The sequence below is a fragment of the Notamacropus eugenii genome, chromosome 5 (genome assembly GCF_028372415.1).
Source record: "Notamacropus eugenii isolate mMacEug1 chromosome 5, mMacEug1.pri_v2, whole genome shotgun sequence".
NCBI classification, from domain to species: domain Eukaryota; kingdom Metazoa; phylum Chordata; class Mammalia; order Diprotodontia; family Macropodidae; genus Notamacropus; species Notamacropus eugenii.
This window is the reverse complement of record NC_092876.1, coordinates 3365127-3382438: the sequence shown is the minus strand read 5'-3', so window position 1 is coordinate 3382438 and position 17312 is coordinate 3365127. Positions and strand designations below refer to the sequence as shown.

Below are 17312 nucleotides of genomic sequence, written 5' to 3'. Positions count from 1 at the left end.
GTAATTTACATTTTTAAAAACAATCATCTATCACATGTAGATTGTTGAATTTATGGGCATAAATTGGGCAAAACAATTTCTAATTATTGTTTTAATTTCCTCCTCTTTGGAGGTTAGTTCCCCCTTTCAATTCTGATATTGGTAATTTGGTTTTCTTTGTTTTTTTAAATCAAATTGACCAAAGATTTACCAATTTTATTGGATTTTTCATAAAACCAACCCTCAGTTTTATTCATTATTTCAATAGTTTTCTTAATTTCAATTTTATTAATCTCTTCTTTGGTTTTCAGTATTTCTGATTAGGTTTTTACTTGGGGATTTTCAATTTGTTCTTTTTCGAGCTTTTTCAGCTGCATGCCCAATTTATTGATCTTCTCCTTCCCTATTTTATTCATGTAGGCATTCAAAGCTATAAAGCTTTCCTGAAGAACTCCTTTTGCAGTATCCCTTGACTTTTGGACAGTTGTCTCATTATTGTCATTCTCTTGAGTGAAGTTGTTGATTATTTTTATGTTTCTTGTCAAACCATAGTATAATTATGGTTGTCAAACCAAATCATAAACCCACTCCTTCTTTAGTGATAGTAAGGGAATTTAAAGATCTTCCCTGCCCCTAATTAGTTCCATGTGACTGTAACACCAATGTGATATTCATACCCCCTAAGGTCGTTATGAATATGCCAGCACAGCTCTGAATTGCAAAATATAACAGATTCTCCACATGGAAGAGAGAACCAAAACATTTATTCAAACACCAGAAAACCAAATCCATCATAGCAACAAAGAAATCCATCCCAGTAACCAAGAAGTCTATACACATTATCAGGTCTTTCCACAAAGAACACCCTCAAGCAAAATGCCCTTCTCTCACTCATAGCCAACTGCCTGCTTCCTCTCTCTCTCAGATTTGACTAGTTTACTTCCTGTGACTTCTGCTCCTGCTCCACCCCTTCTTATTCCATCCACTCAGGAAGTTCCTCCCACCACATGTGATTTAAACTCATGTGACTCAGGCTTCCATGTGACTTAAGCAGGCCATGTAGGCCTATGAATGGATGGGAAAGATGTTCCCATTCCATTAAAAATATATGAACAATACAGTGACCTGCTTTCAGCTCTGGCCCGGCCACAGCCTGAGCCACATGGAGCCAACAGTGAGAGGAACTTTTTGAACAGGTAGAGCAGGAAGGGCAGACCTGAGAGAGTGTAGCAAAGCTGAGGCAGACCAGTTAGCATGAGTGAGAGAGGGCTGACAAAATGTGGTGACCCTGCCCAAAGAGACTATCTCAAAGCATTTGATTAGTCCCCAAAGAACTTCCTAGAGAAGGAGAATTTACCAGCCTTTTCTACTTTTCCCAAACAGCAAATTTATTATTATTCTTTTAAAAGCCAAATATATCTGATTTAATATTTAACAGTTTTTAAGCATTGTAATCCTATTCTCTAAAAGTCTAATTTGCCATTTCACAGCATGTAGTTCAAAACAGGAGTTGGCTTCCTAAGAATACAACTATGTCACCTTCTAGGTATCATTTTTAAAATTGCTTTTTAAATTAACAACATTTCTTATCAAATGATTTTGAAATATAATAACAAAAGTAATTTTATAGATTTTTAAAAATCTTATTGTTTTGACAAGACAGATTTAAAACAAAAATGTGTTGCCAATGACATGACATCAATGCAGTTCAATATATTTTCCAAATTATTTTAACATGAACAATCACTTTGTTCAGCAATGACTTTAACACTATAGACTGATTGCAGTCAGTTGCCAAAATATTTGTAGCACAACTGTTGGGGTTGGAAGCTCAATTCCATGTGGACATTCTCGGGCGGGTAAAGGTGGGAACTTCTAAATCTTAGAGCTCTCACGAGACCCCCCCACGAAACGGCTGGGAATCGAGGTGAACCGAGCTATCTCGTGTATTTCCGCCTCTTCCCGTGAGAAACGTGATGGGAGAGAGATCTCCCTGCCCTCGAGATTGTCCCAGATCTGGGCACACTATTGTTATCTAACAGCATGGTATTCAGATGCAAACTATGCGACTGGAGAGTTAAGTAGGATCAGGGAAGCCTGAAAGCTCTCTTAGCACGTGAGGAGCCAAAGAGGACACAAGGCTCCGCTTTTCCTCTTCTCCTTCTCTCCCCTCCCCCTCTCTCCCTGCTTGTACTTCTACTTCCAATCTCTTATTGTAAGATCTTTGCCTCCTTGGGAGATTCTCTTTCCCTCCTAAGGAAGAATCCCCTGCACTTGTAACTAGACCCTGAAATAAAGCTCAACCCTTGTTCGACTCTGGAACGTCCTTTCTCTCATATGCGCACCCGGCGTGGCCAGCCGAAGACCTCGGGAGGTGAGGTAAGAAAGACTCGGGTAGCCCACAGGCCTCTAGGTCTGGCACACAACTGTTTGTGTCAGCACAGAACAAGAAACAACGTGGTGTCTTATACTGGAAAATCTAATGAGGTCTTCAGCAAGAGGCCTAACCTTGTTAATTACATCCATTAATTTTACCTCCAGCAAGATTATTGCACGGCATAGTCAAGTACTGTTCAAATCCAAGGCAAACCATTCAACATCACAGTAACAAATCTATCTTCCAACCATTGACTTCAAAGAGGACAAAGCCGTTCAGTTCTATGAACACCTAAAACATTTTCTAGGAAAAAAGGCAGAGGTGGTGAAGTTCTATATCAGTCAAAATATGACCTGGAGCTAACTGAGGCTCAGTTCGTGAGGTTCTTATTACAAAATTCAGACTCAAAGTCAAGAAAATACAGAAAACCATCAGACCCTGCAGATATGACCTAAAGAACATTACTTGTGAATATGCAGTAGAAGTAATGAGTAGATTTAGGGGATCAGATAGGGACAAACAAAGTGTCTGAAGAATTATGGACAGAGATTCTTCATACTGTACAGGAGGCAGTAACTAAAAATATTACAAAGAAAAAGGAGAGCAAAAACCAAAATGGCTGTCTGAAGGAGGCCTTCCTACGTAGCTGGGGAAAGAAGGAAAGGGAAAGGGAGATGAGAAAGGGGGAAGATGCCTAAATGAATGTAGAATTCCAGAGAATAGCAAGGAGAGATAAGAAAGTTTTGATACATAAGCAATGGAAAGAAATAGAATAAAAAAAAAACTGAATGGGAAAGATAACAGATCTTTTCTAGAAAATTTCAGCTATCAATAGAATATTTCCTGCAAAAATGGTCATGAGGACTTCCGGAGCCAAGATGGCAAGGTGAGGCAATAATTCAGATCTTTGAAATTTCCTTCCAAAAAAATCTTACAATGATGCCTTAGAGCTAGTCTGGGAGCAGTGAAGCAGATTATCAGCCTAGGACAGCTTAGAGAGTGAGCTGGAAAGATCTATCTCACTGCAGTGGGAGGAGAGTGCAGTTAAGTGAGCAAATCAGTGGCAGGCTTTGCCCCAGGTGGCCATGGAATACTTTAGGAGAGTCAGGAGAAATCTTGGGATTCCAGAGCAGAATTTCACCCATTTCCATTGTTTTATGCACAGTATGAGATGTGCAGTGTCTCATGAAGGCTGTGCTGCCAGGGAGATGCCTTCCCTCATTAAGTGAACCCATTAATTTTAACTCCAGGAAGATTTCTCCAAAGCACACACACATATGAGCTCCAGGTGAAGACCATCCCACAATGATTGCTTTTATAAGACTTCCTTCCATTGTGAATACTGTGGGGCCTAATGACTTCCACCTTCCAAGAAAAGGCAGATCCTCACTGAGCACATTCATAAGCCTTCTCTCCAATGTGATTCCTTGAGGAAAAGACATGATTTCTGGCTACAGACCTTCCCAACTGAGTTCAGATGTTTATTCACCAGGTAAAATTCCTGATGTTTAATAAGCTGTGTAGTCCATTTGAAGTCTGCATATTCATTAAAGGAATGATTTCAATTTCATGTGAATTTTCTGAGGGAAATAAGGGATGATGTTAGCCTGCATGCTCTCTCAAATTGATTATCTTAATGAGGCATGACCTCTAGAATGCATTCTCTGTTGTGAGAGAAATGATTCTTTCTCTCATATTCATAGTTCCTTATTGATTTAGGACTAAGGGTCCCTCCCCCTTCTACTTCCTCATTCAGAAAGCAGCCAGTGCAGGGGATTCAGCCAATCTTTGAAGGCAAGGCTGATGATGAGAAGAAATCTTGGGAAACCTACCCAACTGGGAAAGCTTAGATGTGACCAAAAGGGGAAGAAGATTTAGTCTAGGTGAATTCTGGTCCATTGTATTTTAGTCACATAGGTGTGAAGGGAAGTGGATTCCCCATTTTGGCTGGATTGCCCCAGGTAGGGGTGATCTGGATAGAGGTAAGTCTCAGTAATGGCAAGTAAAATAAGATCTTTTGCTGTTTTTGATTTAAAATAATCAAGAAGGATAATGCCTGTATTTGAATGTGACTGAGGAGGATCTTTACCACCATTTTCTGGTCTGGGAAAATTTGTAAGAAGGTCCATTCCTTTTATTAAGGAGACACTGATTCTCAAGGGATGTGATACCCTATGGCTCTAGAAAGTGTTCTAAATACACTGAGGGTGAGGTTTTACTTTGTGGCTTAAAGTGCTTGTTTGGCCAGATGATGACTCTGGGAAGCTGCTAAGGAGCTCCGAGTTTTGAGAACACAGCTGTCATGCTTGCCTTCTTGGTAACTATGATCAGACAGCTTTCTCTGTTGACCTATGGTCAGGCAGAGGAAGTCATGTCTGTTGATTACTTTGTGGCTGACTGGAAGTATTTCCTTGGCCAAATAAGGACAATGGGAAGGTGCTAAGGAGGCCCACCAGCTTCAAGAACCCAGATGTCTAATTCCCTCTCTGCTAACAATGGCCAGATAGTTGGGGTTCAACTGTCTGTTGAATTCAGGTAGAGGAAGCCATATCTGATGACTTTTAATTTCTCTGTATTTTCTTTGAAGTTCAGGGTGCTGACTCCCCTTCACTAGGTGAATGATACTTGGTTAAAGGAATGATACACGTCTGATTAAAGGTGTCTTTCCTTTTATGAATGCAAATCCACCAATCTATGATAATAAGCCTCCCTGTGTATTTTGGGCTGCTTAGTGATACAGTCTCTTTGTCAAGATGTAGTGATGAGTCATGGCCCCCAGCATCTCAGCAGATAAGTCCACTTCTAATCATAAGACTCGTTCTTTCATTAAGTTTCAACCAATCAGAGTTTATTTATGCCTCCTGGTAACACCCCCATATCTAAGGGCATGTAAGTGTTGAGAGGCCTCCATGAATGATCTTTGGTTTATAGGAGTGACCTAAATCACCACTGTTTTATTAAATACTCACCAGCCATAAATTATGACATGTTTACCTACAAATCCTGTCTCTTGCACTTTTCTTCCATCAAATTTGTTTAGTAAGGTGAGAGTGTATTAAAAAAACTATATCACACTAGTGTTCTCTCCAGTGTGGATTCCCTGATGAACAGAAAGATCAGAGATACTTTCAAAAGCCTTTGAGCATTGATGACAGTTGAAAAGTTTCTCCCCCTTGTGGACTCTCTGATGTGGAATGAGTTTGGATTTCAGTCTGAAAGCCTTATTGCACTGATTACATACAGAAGGTTTCTCTCCACTGTGTAATCTCTGATGTAAAGCAGAACTGGAGCTGGAACTGAAAGCCTTTCTATTGATTTCCATTTGATTACCTTTACTGGGTTTCTCTCCAGTGTGAATTCTCTGTTGGGTTACAAGTAGGGTGGTCCATATGAGCAAGTTTACCTTTCATTCTGAATGTTTTTCCACACTGATTGTATTCATAAGGTTTCTCTCCCGTGTGGATTCTCTGATGTACAGCAAGTTTAGAGTTCAGTCTGAAAGCCTTTCCTCAGTGATTATATTCTTACTTTATCTCTCCAGTATGGATTATTTGGTGTTTAACAAGATTGAGGTTCATTGTGAAAGTCTTTCCACATTTTTTACATTCATAAGATTTCTATCCAGTGTGGATTCTGTGAGGTACAGGAAGTCAGGAGTTCAGTCTGAAATCTTTTCCACACTGATTATATTGGTAAGGTTTCTTTCCAGTGTGGAGTCTCTGATGTTGAGTAAGGTTGGAGCTCTGTGTGGAAGCCTTTCCACATTGATTATATTCATAAGGTTTCTAAACAGTGTGGACTCTCTGATGCTGAGCAAATTTAGAGCTCAGTCTGAAAGCTTTTCTACAGTAATTACATTCATAAGGTTTCTCTCCAATGTGGATGCTCTGATGTCCAGCAATTTAGAGTTCATTTTGAAAGCCTTTCCATATTGATTACATTCATAAGGTTTCTCTCTAGTGTGGATTCTCTGATGTTGAGTAAGGTCGGAGCTCTGTTTGAAAGCTTTTGCACATTTACCACTCTCATAACATTTCTCTCCAGTGTGGATGCTCTAATGTACAGCAAGACTGGAGCAGGTATTCCAAGCCTTTCCACATTTATCACTTTCCTAAATTTTCTCTCATGTGTGGATTCTCTGATGTACAGCAAGAGCAGAGATACATTTAAAAGCCTTTGCACACTGATCACATTCATAAAGTTTCTCTCCTGTGTGGATTCTCCGATGTACAGCAAGAGCAGAGATACATTTAAAAGCCTTTCCACAATGATCACATTCATAAGGTTTCTCTCCTGTGTGGATTCGCCGATGTGCAGCAATAGCAGAGATACATTTAAAAGCTTTTCCACATTGATCACATTCATAAGGTTTCTCTCCAGTGTGGACTCTCTGATGTAAAGTAAGATCATAGCTTCTTCTGAAAGCCTTTCCACATTGATCACATTCATAAGGTCTCTCTCCTGTGTGGATTCTCTCATGTAGAGTAAGTTTGGATCTGTTTGTGAAAGCTTTTTCACACTGATTACATTCATAAGGTTTCTCTCCAGTGTGCATTCTTTGATGTAAACCAAAATGATACTTTCTTCTAAATGCCTTTCCACATTGATTACATTCATAAGGCTTCTCTCCAGTGTGCATACTCTGATGTGAAACAAGGTGACAGTTTGTTCTGAAAGCTCTTCCACATTGATCACACTCATAAGGTTTCTCTCCAGTGTGCATTCTCTGATGTTTACGAAGGTTAAACTTTGTTCTGAAAGCCTTTCCACACTGATCACATTCATAAGGTTTCTCTCCAGTGTGGCTTCTGTGATGTATACCAAGTTGAGAGTTTGTTCTGAAAGTCTTTCCACATTGATCACACTCATAAGGTTTCTCTCCAGTGTGGATTCTCTGATGTATACCAAGTTGAGAGTTCGTTCTGAAAGCCTTTCCACATTGACCACACTCATAAGGCTTCTCTCCAGTGTGCATTCTCCGATGTACACGAAGTTTAGAATTCGTTCTGAAAGGCTTTCCACACAGATCACAGTCATAAAGTTTCTTTCCTGTGTGGATTCTCTGATGTAAAGTAAGATCACAGCTTCTTCTGAAAGCCTTTCCACATTGATCACATTCATAAAGTATCTCTCCTGTGTGGAATCTGTGAAATGCAGCACAGATTTGTCTCCTAGTGAAGTCACAAGGAACAACCCTTTCCTCATGAATTTCTTTCAAAGAAATGCTGAATTTTGCAGTACCATTTTTCACTTCAGGTCTAATCTCTCCTACAAGAAACAAAAAATAAAACATATATAAAGAGACCCAAGTACACACATAATTAGAATTATAATCCCTTCCCCCCTTGGGGATAAAGTAAACCAGGTTATCTGCATCCATCCTACTTTCCCAGGCCACGACAAAAGTTTCCAAGTTCAATGGATAGAATCCATGATTTGAAAATGCCACTAGCTCACATCTGCAGGACAATATGATCTAAAAAAAGCTTCACACACCATCACACTGGGTCCTCACAAGTATCCATGACACAGGCAGCCCCAGCATTCTCTTTACATTCATAGCACATACCATGAGTTCAGAATGGTTGAGTGACCTGCCCAACAACTCAGCACTGAGACTAGAACTGCAACTCTACCAGTGGGCATGCTCTCTCCATGGTAGTAGATGGCCTTTCTCTACTCCACTTTCTTTTGCCTTGTTTTCTTAAAAATATAATTAATTATTGCAAGTTAACTTATTTTCTCCCTCTCTTTGGATCTTCTTACTGCATGAGACATAAGAGTTTTGGAATCAGGCCAATTAATAATTCTACAATGGATACAAAGATCCTACAATAACTCTTAAGTTCAAGGGATAAGAAGTGTCAATCTGAGTGGCAAACCTCACTGTTGCCTTATTTTCTGAAACTGCCATAACCATTGCCAACCTTGAGCAACCACCCCCCTGAGCTGTCAGCAGCCATGAACAATGGGCCAGAGCCTCTGCCAGCAAGAACATTAAGACTCACTGAAGGCTCAGCAAATAGTTACCTTTTGATAGCAATAAATTATGTTTAAAGTAGGTACTTTTCTTTTGGACATAATAGTACTGCAAATATAATATACAACAGCATATTAGAAACATAACTTTTATGTGCAGTGAGAAACCAAAAAATTCAGGTGACTCAGTGATGGTAATTTTCACTTTTTTGTGATGCTCTGGAACAGAACCCACAGTACATCTGAGCTGGGCCTGAAAGTTTTGTCATTTTTAGTTTGATTTTGAGGCTTTTCTCCCTAATTTTCCTCTTCTTAAATCATTTAGGAGCCTCACTCCTTCTATTCCCTTACATCCCATTGAACTCCATTTCTTTCCATTCTCAAATACTCTTTTCCCTGGATCAGGTAAGACCAATTCCAATATGTTGCTTCTTCTCAAGCCATCTCCATGTTGAGGTGCCAGACTGGGAGGTCCCTGATATCAGGAATGGCTTTTCCCTTCCAAAAGCTTAGGGAGGTGCCAAGAAAACTGTAGGTGCTTAATCTCTGCTGAGTGACTAAATGACTGGGCCCAGAGCTGACACTTGGTCCCAGATTCTACCTCAGGCCGTGTACTATGGTGTCTGTCTTAGCTGGCAAATGGAGGTTCGGTTCTCAGCCCTGTTTCTGGCTCTTTCTTGCACCTTATCTCCTATGGTGAGGGACCTTGGTTGAGTTCTAACCCTGCTGTGACCTAACCAGACTCATAGTGCTGCCTCCCAAGCATTCCCATTATTTCACAAGTCTCTGTGAGTGAGTCTCTTCTGTAGCAATGCCTCCTTCCCTACTGTCAGAAACAAAATCATTTCTCTCTCATCCTCAACATATACTCACTGGATTCTTTCAACCCAAGAAATATTTCTCTATGGCTTCCATTTCATAGCTAAAAACTGGACACACCCAATTATGACTGGTATCACCATCTCCCCATGCATACAGTGCTCACCATGGCTTCCCTGTTACAGCCCACCTTCCTTCACTTTAGGGCCTTCCCTCTCTCAATGAGCTCCAATTTGTCCTGTTCAAAACAGGTTTCTAAAATGTGGTTGCCATGTTGTCAGCACCCTCACACCCTCCTCTACACCCCCACGATGAGCTCCAGGACAGCAGGGGCTGCCCCTTGTAACTCTTTATTTCCCTGGTGCTGAGCAGAGGGCCTGGCATAGAGCAGGCACTTAATAAATGTTCAATGTCTTGAAGAGGGTCTATGAAAGAAGCCAAAAGGCAAAGTGTAAATGCTTAGGCACTTTCAGGGGAGGTCCTGCCACCAAATTCCAACCCATGATACTTCATGGGATCAGAGATTTATCACTGGAAGAGAGCTTCAAGGCCATGGGGTTGAACTCACTTATTTTACAGAGGGGGAAACTGAGGCTCAGTGGTTCAGTAACTTGTCCAGAATCCCACTTGTACAAAGTGCCTGAAAAAGAATTGCAATTCAGATCTTCCAAACCACACACAGAAGCCTCCTGTAACCACATCTCTCATACCTGCTTTCCCCTCACTCACCTGGATGGCAGCTCCTCAGGGCTTCTTGCTCCAGCAGCCAGGGTGCTTCCCTTCCCTCTAAATAAGACATCAGATCTTCTCTGTGAACTGACAGCCCTGGGGAGGGGGAATCAGGGATGAGGATGGAGAAAATCTTGTAATTTAGTTCTTGTTAGGGAAAAGATTGTGCAAGGAAAGCTAGAGAATCACTCGATCATGTTCCTACGGATCTGGCTTATTCTTTATAGGAGGATGGACCCATTGTAAAGCTTCCATTGTCCAGAAATTAAAGGCAGCTGGAAGAGCAGAGGAGAGCCCTGGGCCTGGAGTCAGGAAGGCCAGAGTTTAAATCCAGCCTCAGACAGTTAGTAACTGCGTGGTCCTGGACAAGTCATGCACCCTCTGTTTAATTCCATTTTCTCCAATGTCAAATTGGGATAATAATATCACCTAATGACATCACATTGTAAAGAAAGCACTGAGCACAACAGCTGGGGAACAGAAATGCTGATTCCCCTCCTTCCTTTCCCACCACCTGGGCTGGAATTTGGGGCAATGGAAAGGAAGAGGAAGGACAAATGTGCCCTACCAGGCACAGCTGGGAGGTGGGAGCTAGCAACTGAGGCCTCTCATAAAGAGGAATGTCCTTGGCCCCTCCCAAAGAGGAAGGGGGTGCAGGGCCAAGCCTCCTGAGCAGTGTGCATACATTGGGCAGTCACCATTCATGTCCAGGGAGAGGCTGCACTGCATGATGGGGGATGATTTCCACACCTGAGATGCTTCAACACTAATCTGATCTGGGACCTCATGCTCCCTAGAACTGGGAAGAGACAGGAGCAGTCAGGAAACGTTCCATGTTCTCCTAACAGAATGTACTGACCTTTTTTAGGAAACCCAGGCAGCAGGAGGCCCCTTTCTCTAGGACACCAGAAACCAGCACTTTTCCCTTCCTTTTAAGTGATAAATGCTCCAAAGCCAGCACAGTCAGGAATGTACCTATTCCCTATTATAGCAGACTTAGAGAGGCCAGGGGAAGTGTCCTTACCCAGGGACAGCAGGTTCCCAGCATTCTCCAGCATGACCTCCTTGTACAACTCCTTCTGAGGAGGGTCCAAGAGGCCCCACTCCTCTGGGGTGAAGTCCACAGCCACATCCTTGAATGTAACAAAGTCCTAAACCATCAAAAGTCACAAGATTTAGAGCTGAAAGAGAGTCCAGAATTTGTGTAGTCTCACCCTCATCAAGGGAGAGGAGGAAACAGAAGTACAGAAAGGAGATTTACCCAGAGGTCATACCCGTGCTGAGTGTCAGTCAACACTTGAAACTGTAGTTCTTAAGAGCCCAATAGAATATTGAGAAAAGCTTTTGATGTGGCCACATGGAATAAAGTCGAGAAAGATCTTACTATGGAATGTGCCTTCCTATGTATTCTAAGACAAAATGTGTTGTTTTATCTGTGAGGTCAGAGGACCTGTGGAAGAGAAAGAGAGAAAATGTGAAATTTCTGCCTTCTCAGAACTGATAGAAGTGATATGTCATAAAGCAAACTGTGTGAGGAATGTGTGAGAAGGTGGCAAGGAAAGTGTATTCTGGGGAATCTGGGGGATTTATGCAGGATTGTAGAAGTTCTGGTTTATTTCCTGAGAAGGTGAAAAGAAGTCTTCTCTAGATAAAACATGAAATGCATTCATAAAACACAGGAATTGCAATCTGGACTGAACTGAGGGATAGGAGACTTTCCAGCCAAGTGAAGGAGGTGAACTTGTTACTTTGAGTGTTTGAGGCTACCCTGGGTATGACGTGTCAGGGCCAAAACATCTCATGCCTTTGCTGTATAAATCCTTCATTCATGAACACCATATATGTGTTTATTCTAATATTTAGTTCCCATCCTTGGTCATTTTCTTGTTCTTTGTGCTCAAAGTGAACCAAAAGGCTGTCACCAAGTCAGGGTCAAGGTGTGTCTGACCATGGATGATCAGTCCAATGGGCCCAGAAGGCTCTACCACAGGTCAGGCACAAATAGTCCATATGAGTGTCTGTCCTGGAGATGGCTCTAACTTTGCCTGCCTCTCCCTTGTTTTGAGCTACTTCAATTCTCCTTTGCTCACACAGCACAGCACATGCTATGGTGTGGACATGCCATGCTGGGTGGTCCTTTGCCAGTGTCTCCTATATCTCACAATTCATTACAAAGTTCTTCAGAGAGATCTTAGTAACATCCTTTATCACTCCTTCTGACCACCATGCAAGCACCTTCTTTGCATGAGTTCTACATAAAACAGTCTTTTATGCAAACTTTTTTTTGGCACTTGAACAACATGGCTACCCATTAGAGTTGTGCTCTCTGCAGTAGAGTGGGAATGCTTGGCAGCCTAACTTGAGAAAGGACCTCAGTGTCCAGCACATTATCTTGTCAGGTGACCTTCAGAATCTTCCTAAGACAATTCAAATGGGAATGATTTACTTTCCTACAAGGCATGGGCAGACTGTCCAGTTTCAGAGGCGTACAATAATAAGGTCAGCACAATGGCTCTGTACACGTTCAGTTTGGTAGTCAGTGTAACACCTCTTCCCTGCCATACTTTCCTTGGCAGCCTCTGATGTATTGACCTGTCTCTGACAAAGCAGACATCAGCTGTTAAAATGAGTTATCTGAAATAGCAAAGAATCTGATGCACAAAATTTGTTAGTAGACTATGATCTAATTTTAATAGCTGACAGGTTACTTTTAAGTCAGGTCAACTACTTCCTCAGTAAGGGTGACAAAACTGACTTACAGAGCTTGTTTTCATAACAGAATAGAAACTGGAAGAATCCACCAATCACCTGTTGGAAAAGATCACAAAATGGAAACTCCCAGTAACATTACAGCCAAATCTCAGAGCCCCCAGGTCAAGGAGAAAACAGTATAAGCAGCCAGACAGAAGCCATTAAAGGTCATGGAGCCACAGTGAGACTAACACAAAAATGAGTAGTTTTTACACTGAAAAATCAAAGAGTGTGGAATCATATTTAGTAAGACAAGGAGCTAGGATGAAGGCCAAGCATCACTTACCCAGAAACACTGAGTATAATCCTTCAGGGGAAAACGGACATTCAGTAAATAAAGGACAATCAAACTTTCCTAACAAAAAGACCAGGGCAGAAGGAAAAGTTGATCTTCAAATACCAGACCCAAGGGAAGCATCAAAACGTAAAGAGGAAAGAGAAAACAGAAGAGATTCAATGAGGTCAAATTGTTCATATTCCTGCATGGGAAGAGGACAGCTGAGACTCTTAGGACATTTATGACCATTAAGGCAATTGAGAGCATGTATGGACTGTGAAGGGATGATACTCAAAAAAAGAAAATTAAGAGGTGAGAAAGAGAATTACATTCCAAGAAGAGGGAAGGGAGAGGAAGAAGGAGGTGAATTATCTCACATAAAAGAGGCAGAGAAGAGTTATTACAGTGAAGGGGAAGATGAGGGAGGTGGGAAGGGAGGATCTGAACCTTACTCTTATGAGAATTGGCTGAAAGAGGGAATAACACACATGCTCAGTTCAGTATAGAAATCTACCTCATCCTATAGAGAAGTGAAAAGGGACAGGGATAAATGGGGGGCAGGATTGATAGAAGGAAGGGCATGAAAAAGAGAGAGGGAGACAGACGGACAGACAGACAAATAAAGAGAAGGAAAATATGATGGAGAGAAATTCACTGTCATGATCACTGTGAATATGAATGGAATGCACTTACCCATAAAGTGCATTATTAAATGCACAATGGACAATTTTGATTATATTAAATTAAAAAGTTTTTTTGCAGAAATAAAATTAATAAACCAAGACTGGAAGGAAAACTGATAGCTGGGAAACAAATGAACAGCAAGTACCTCTGATAAAGGTGTCTTTTCTCAAATATACAGAGCTCTGAGTCAAATTTATAAGAATACTAGTCATGACCTGAGTCATGAATGGTCAAAGGATAGGAACAGACAGTTTTCAGAGAAAGAAACCAAAGCTATTTGTAGTCACATAAAAATGCTACAAATCCCTGTTGATTAGAGAAATGCCAATTAAAAGAACTCTAGGTGACCACCTCATCTATTGAACTGCCTAATAAAACATAAAAGGAAAATGTTATTTATTGGAGAAAGTAGGAAACCTAGGCCACTAATGCACTGTTGGTGGATTTGTGAACTGATCCAACCCTTCTGGACAGCAATTTGGAACTGTCCTCAAAGGGCTATTAAACAGGGCATAGCTTTTCATCAAGCAATAACTCTAGTAGACAAGTTTATTTACACAAAGGTTTCTTTAAAAAGAAGCAGAGAAAAGGACCTACTTAGAGAAGGGTATTTATAATAGCTCTTTTTGTGTTGCCAAAGATTTGGAAACTAAGATGCCTATTAATTGGGGAACACCTTAACATGTTGGACCATGTGACAGGCAGGATCTCAGGAACAATCAGAGAGACTTAAATGAACTGATGCAGTGAATTCAGCAGAACCAGGCGGAGGATGTACACAGTAACAGGTACACTGTATGGTGAACAGCACTGAATAACTGAGCTGTTCTCAGGGATACCTGGATCTAAGACAACCCCAAAGGGCCCATGATGAGAAATGCTGTCCCTCTCCATAGGAGGAAGTAAATGAGCCTGAATACAGACCTAAGCATACATTCACTTTCTCTCTTTTGGTTCAAGTTTTCCTTCACAAAATGACTAATATGGAAATGCTTTACAGGATTGCATATGTATAACCTATTTATGATTGCATACCATCTATGGGAGGGGAGTACTGGGAACGCAAAACAGAAATTCTTCTATGTCATTGGGGAAAAAATGAAATACCATTTCAAAAAGTTTAATAGGCAATGGCATCTAGGTTGTCTAGTGGATGTAGCCCAAGACATAGAGTCAGGAGAATGTGAGATTAAATTTGGCCTCCTACACTTGCTAGCAATGAGTCCCTGGGCAAGTCTTTGCCTCAGTTTCCTGAACTGTGAAAGGAAGATATTAAGAACACTCCTGACATAAAGTTGCTGTGAAGATGGCCAAAAAAGTAGATTTTGGGAAGAAAGTAAATCCCTCCATTGTGTCTTTGCCTTCAAGCCTGATACCTCTGACAAGAACTGGGTATCTCCTTCAGTATCCCCTTTCCCCATTGGAAAAGAAAACTTCCAGGACTTTGAATAGTTCCCCAAACTCAGCCCTTTCCCTGAATCCTCTCTAACAAGGGAAGTTCTAGGCCCTTCACAAATGCTAATTCACTAAGAACTAAAGAAGGCACTGTTTTCTTTGGCCTGGTTCAAACAGCTCTGCTAAGGGCCTGGGAACCTGTGAATGTGACCCAGAAGGCAACTAAACCTGTTTTCTTGAGTTCCCATATTTTCCAGAAACACTGGACCAGAGTACAAAGGAGGCAAGAACCCCAAAGCCCCAAACCCAGATCCTGGTACTGGCTCCTTTCAGTCCTCACTGCCCTCTCAGTGTGCCCTTGACAGTCAAACAGCCTACAAAACAGGGACCAGTCGGTGTAGATGAGACCAATAAACTGTCTGTGCAGCTTAGACCCTGGAGAAGCAGAGCACCCTGTCTTCCAGGTCTGGGAGGGAGAGCTGGGCCAAAGAAGCAAAGGGGAAGGGGGCAGTTCTAGGGATGTGGGGGAGGGGTGCTAGACATGGACCAAGGGGCAAAGACAAGTCCCCAGAGAGGAATGAGTGAAGTGGTCGTCTTTGTGATTCAGGGATCCTGAGGGAAACCTTAAAAAATGAACATGGGAGGGCAGCAAGTGGGTGTAGCCAGGGTGGGGGCGGGTAGGTTAGAGCCTGTGATGTGAAAGTACCTTCAACCCTTGCAGAACACAGAAGGAGAGAGCAGGGCAGTGTTGTTACTGTTTTCAATTTCCTGCCTGTTTCTGTAAGGAAACATTCCATAGGGAGGGGAGGGCCAGCCTCAGAGACAATTCTTCCTTGCCATTGGAAATGGCCTCTGGCTGATGTTGTTCAAGTCTGAGGACAGAGTGCACTCACCTGTGCTGGGAGGCTGCAGTTCCCAGGGGCCATTCCCTCTGGCTCCAGGCTCCCTGCTTGGGCCAAGCCTTGGTCCTCTGCAGGCTGAGCTGGGGAGGGAGGATCCCAGAGGGGCAGAGTCTTTCCCTTTTCTTCCAGGACAGGAGGCTGACCTACAGGGATTGACAGAGGGTCAGGCCTTGCCCTCAGTGCAGAGGCTCTAACCTACAGGAATGGTAGACGATCCCATCCTCTCCTCCTCCTTCTCTTTTGCCCCCATCTCCTCCCTACTATCCTCCAGAGAACCAAGGGGCAGAAGGCCTTTCAGATTCCAGGTGGGATAAGACCAGTCAGAACCTCAATCGCACCTGAATCAGAGATCTCCCTCCACTTGGTCCTCTGCCCTCCCTGCACCCCATCTCCCCAACTAACACAGGCAACAGACTGACTGCTTGATCTAGGGAGGAGGGAAGCTTAGGAAGGTGCAGGGTGGGAAGGGGTCTGAGATGGAGCCCCTAGGGCATGTCCAGGGGAAGCCTGAGACTGGGAGACCAAATTCAGTCTGGGATTCAGCTCCCTGGCAGGGGGCCTGAGGGCTCTGCTAGAAGAGGGGAAGAGGAACAAGAGACCTGGGGCAGGGGAGCACAGGCTGGGTCTGGCAGGAAGACATTCTACCCCAGCTCATGCAAGAGAGGTCAGGGACACTGCGGGGATAGAAGGGCTCCAGGGGGACACTGAGCCTGGGAGAGCAGGAGGCCTGTGTCCTGGGGTCTGACTAGGAGCTCAGGAGGACTGTGGGACCCCCTAGGAGACCTCAAGCCTGGAATCTCTCAAATGGAGACCAGATACCAGGAGCCAGTCTCTGGGGTCTGATAGGAAAGCAGCCCAGGAGCTGGGGGGTGGGGGATGGGGTAAGGATGGGATCAGGGGGCCCAGACCATGTGGTCAGAGGTGGAGGAGGAGGAGGAGACCCTGATAGAAGCCGGCCGGGCTCGGATCTACCTGGGACATGCACCCACAGAGATGGCGTCCACAGGACAGAAGTCTCAGGTCCAGGAGAAAGCGGCGAGATCTCGGCTCTGGGAGAGAAAGAAGGAGAGATCTGGGTTCTGGTGGGAGAGAGGTGGACAGATCTCTGCTCCAAGGGCAGGGAGAAGGCGGAGCCACCTCAGCGCAAGTTCCTGTTCTCAGCCAGCCCCCTGGGAGGGTGCTCCCACCCTCTGCCCGCCCCCAAGGCCCCAGGGTGGGCCTTTTCCTCCAATCACACCCAGGGCCAGGAGCTCAGGACCGCGCCTGCCTATCCGTCTCAAGCCCCGCCTTCTTTCAGGTAAATTACCTTCCTCAGTGGGATGAGCCCTCCCCTGCCCCAGACCCCGCCCAGGCCTCCAAACTCCACCCCCGGGCTCTTATTCCATCTGGGTAGCCACCCACTCGGCTGGGTATCCCTCAG

General features: G+C 43.3%; 1 protein-coding gene across 1 annotated transcript; it reads right to left on the bottom strand.

Moving 5' to 3' along the window:
* Window positions 1-721: 721 nt before the first annotated feature.
* On the bottom strand, window positions 722-17043 carry LOC140508171 (uncharacterized). The gene is made up of 6 exons (XM_072615949.1): window positions 16865-17043; window positions 15884-16035; window positions 10908-11034; window positions 9884-9979; window positions 9723-9794; window positions 722-7624 (listed from the first exon to the last, which is right to left on the bottom strand). The coding sequence occupies exons 2-6, from the start codon at window positions 15914-15916 to the stop codon at window positions 6480-6482; spliced, it is 1473 nt and encodes a 490-aa protein (XP_072472050.1). The 5' UTR covers window positions 15917-16035; window positions 16865-17043; the 3' UTR covers window positions 722-6479.
* Window positions 17044-17312: the final 269 nt, after the last annotated feature.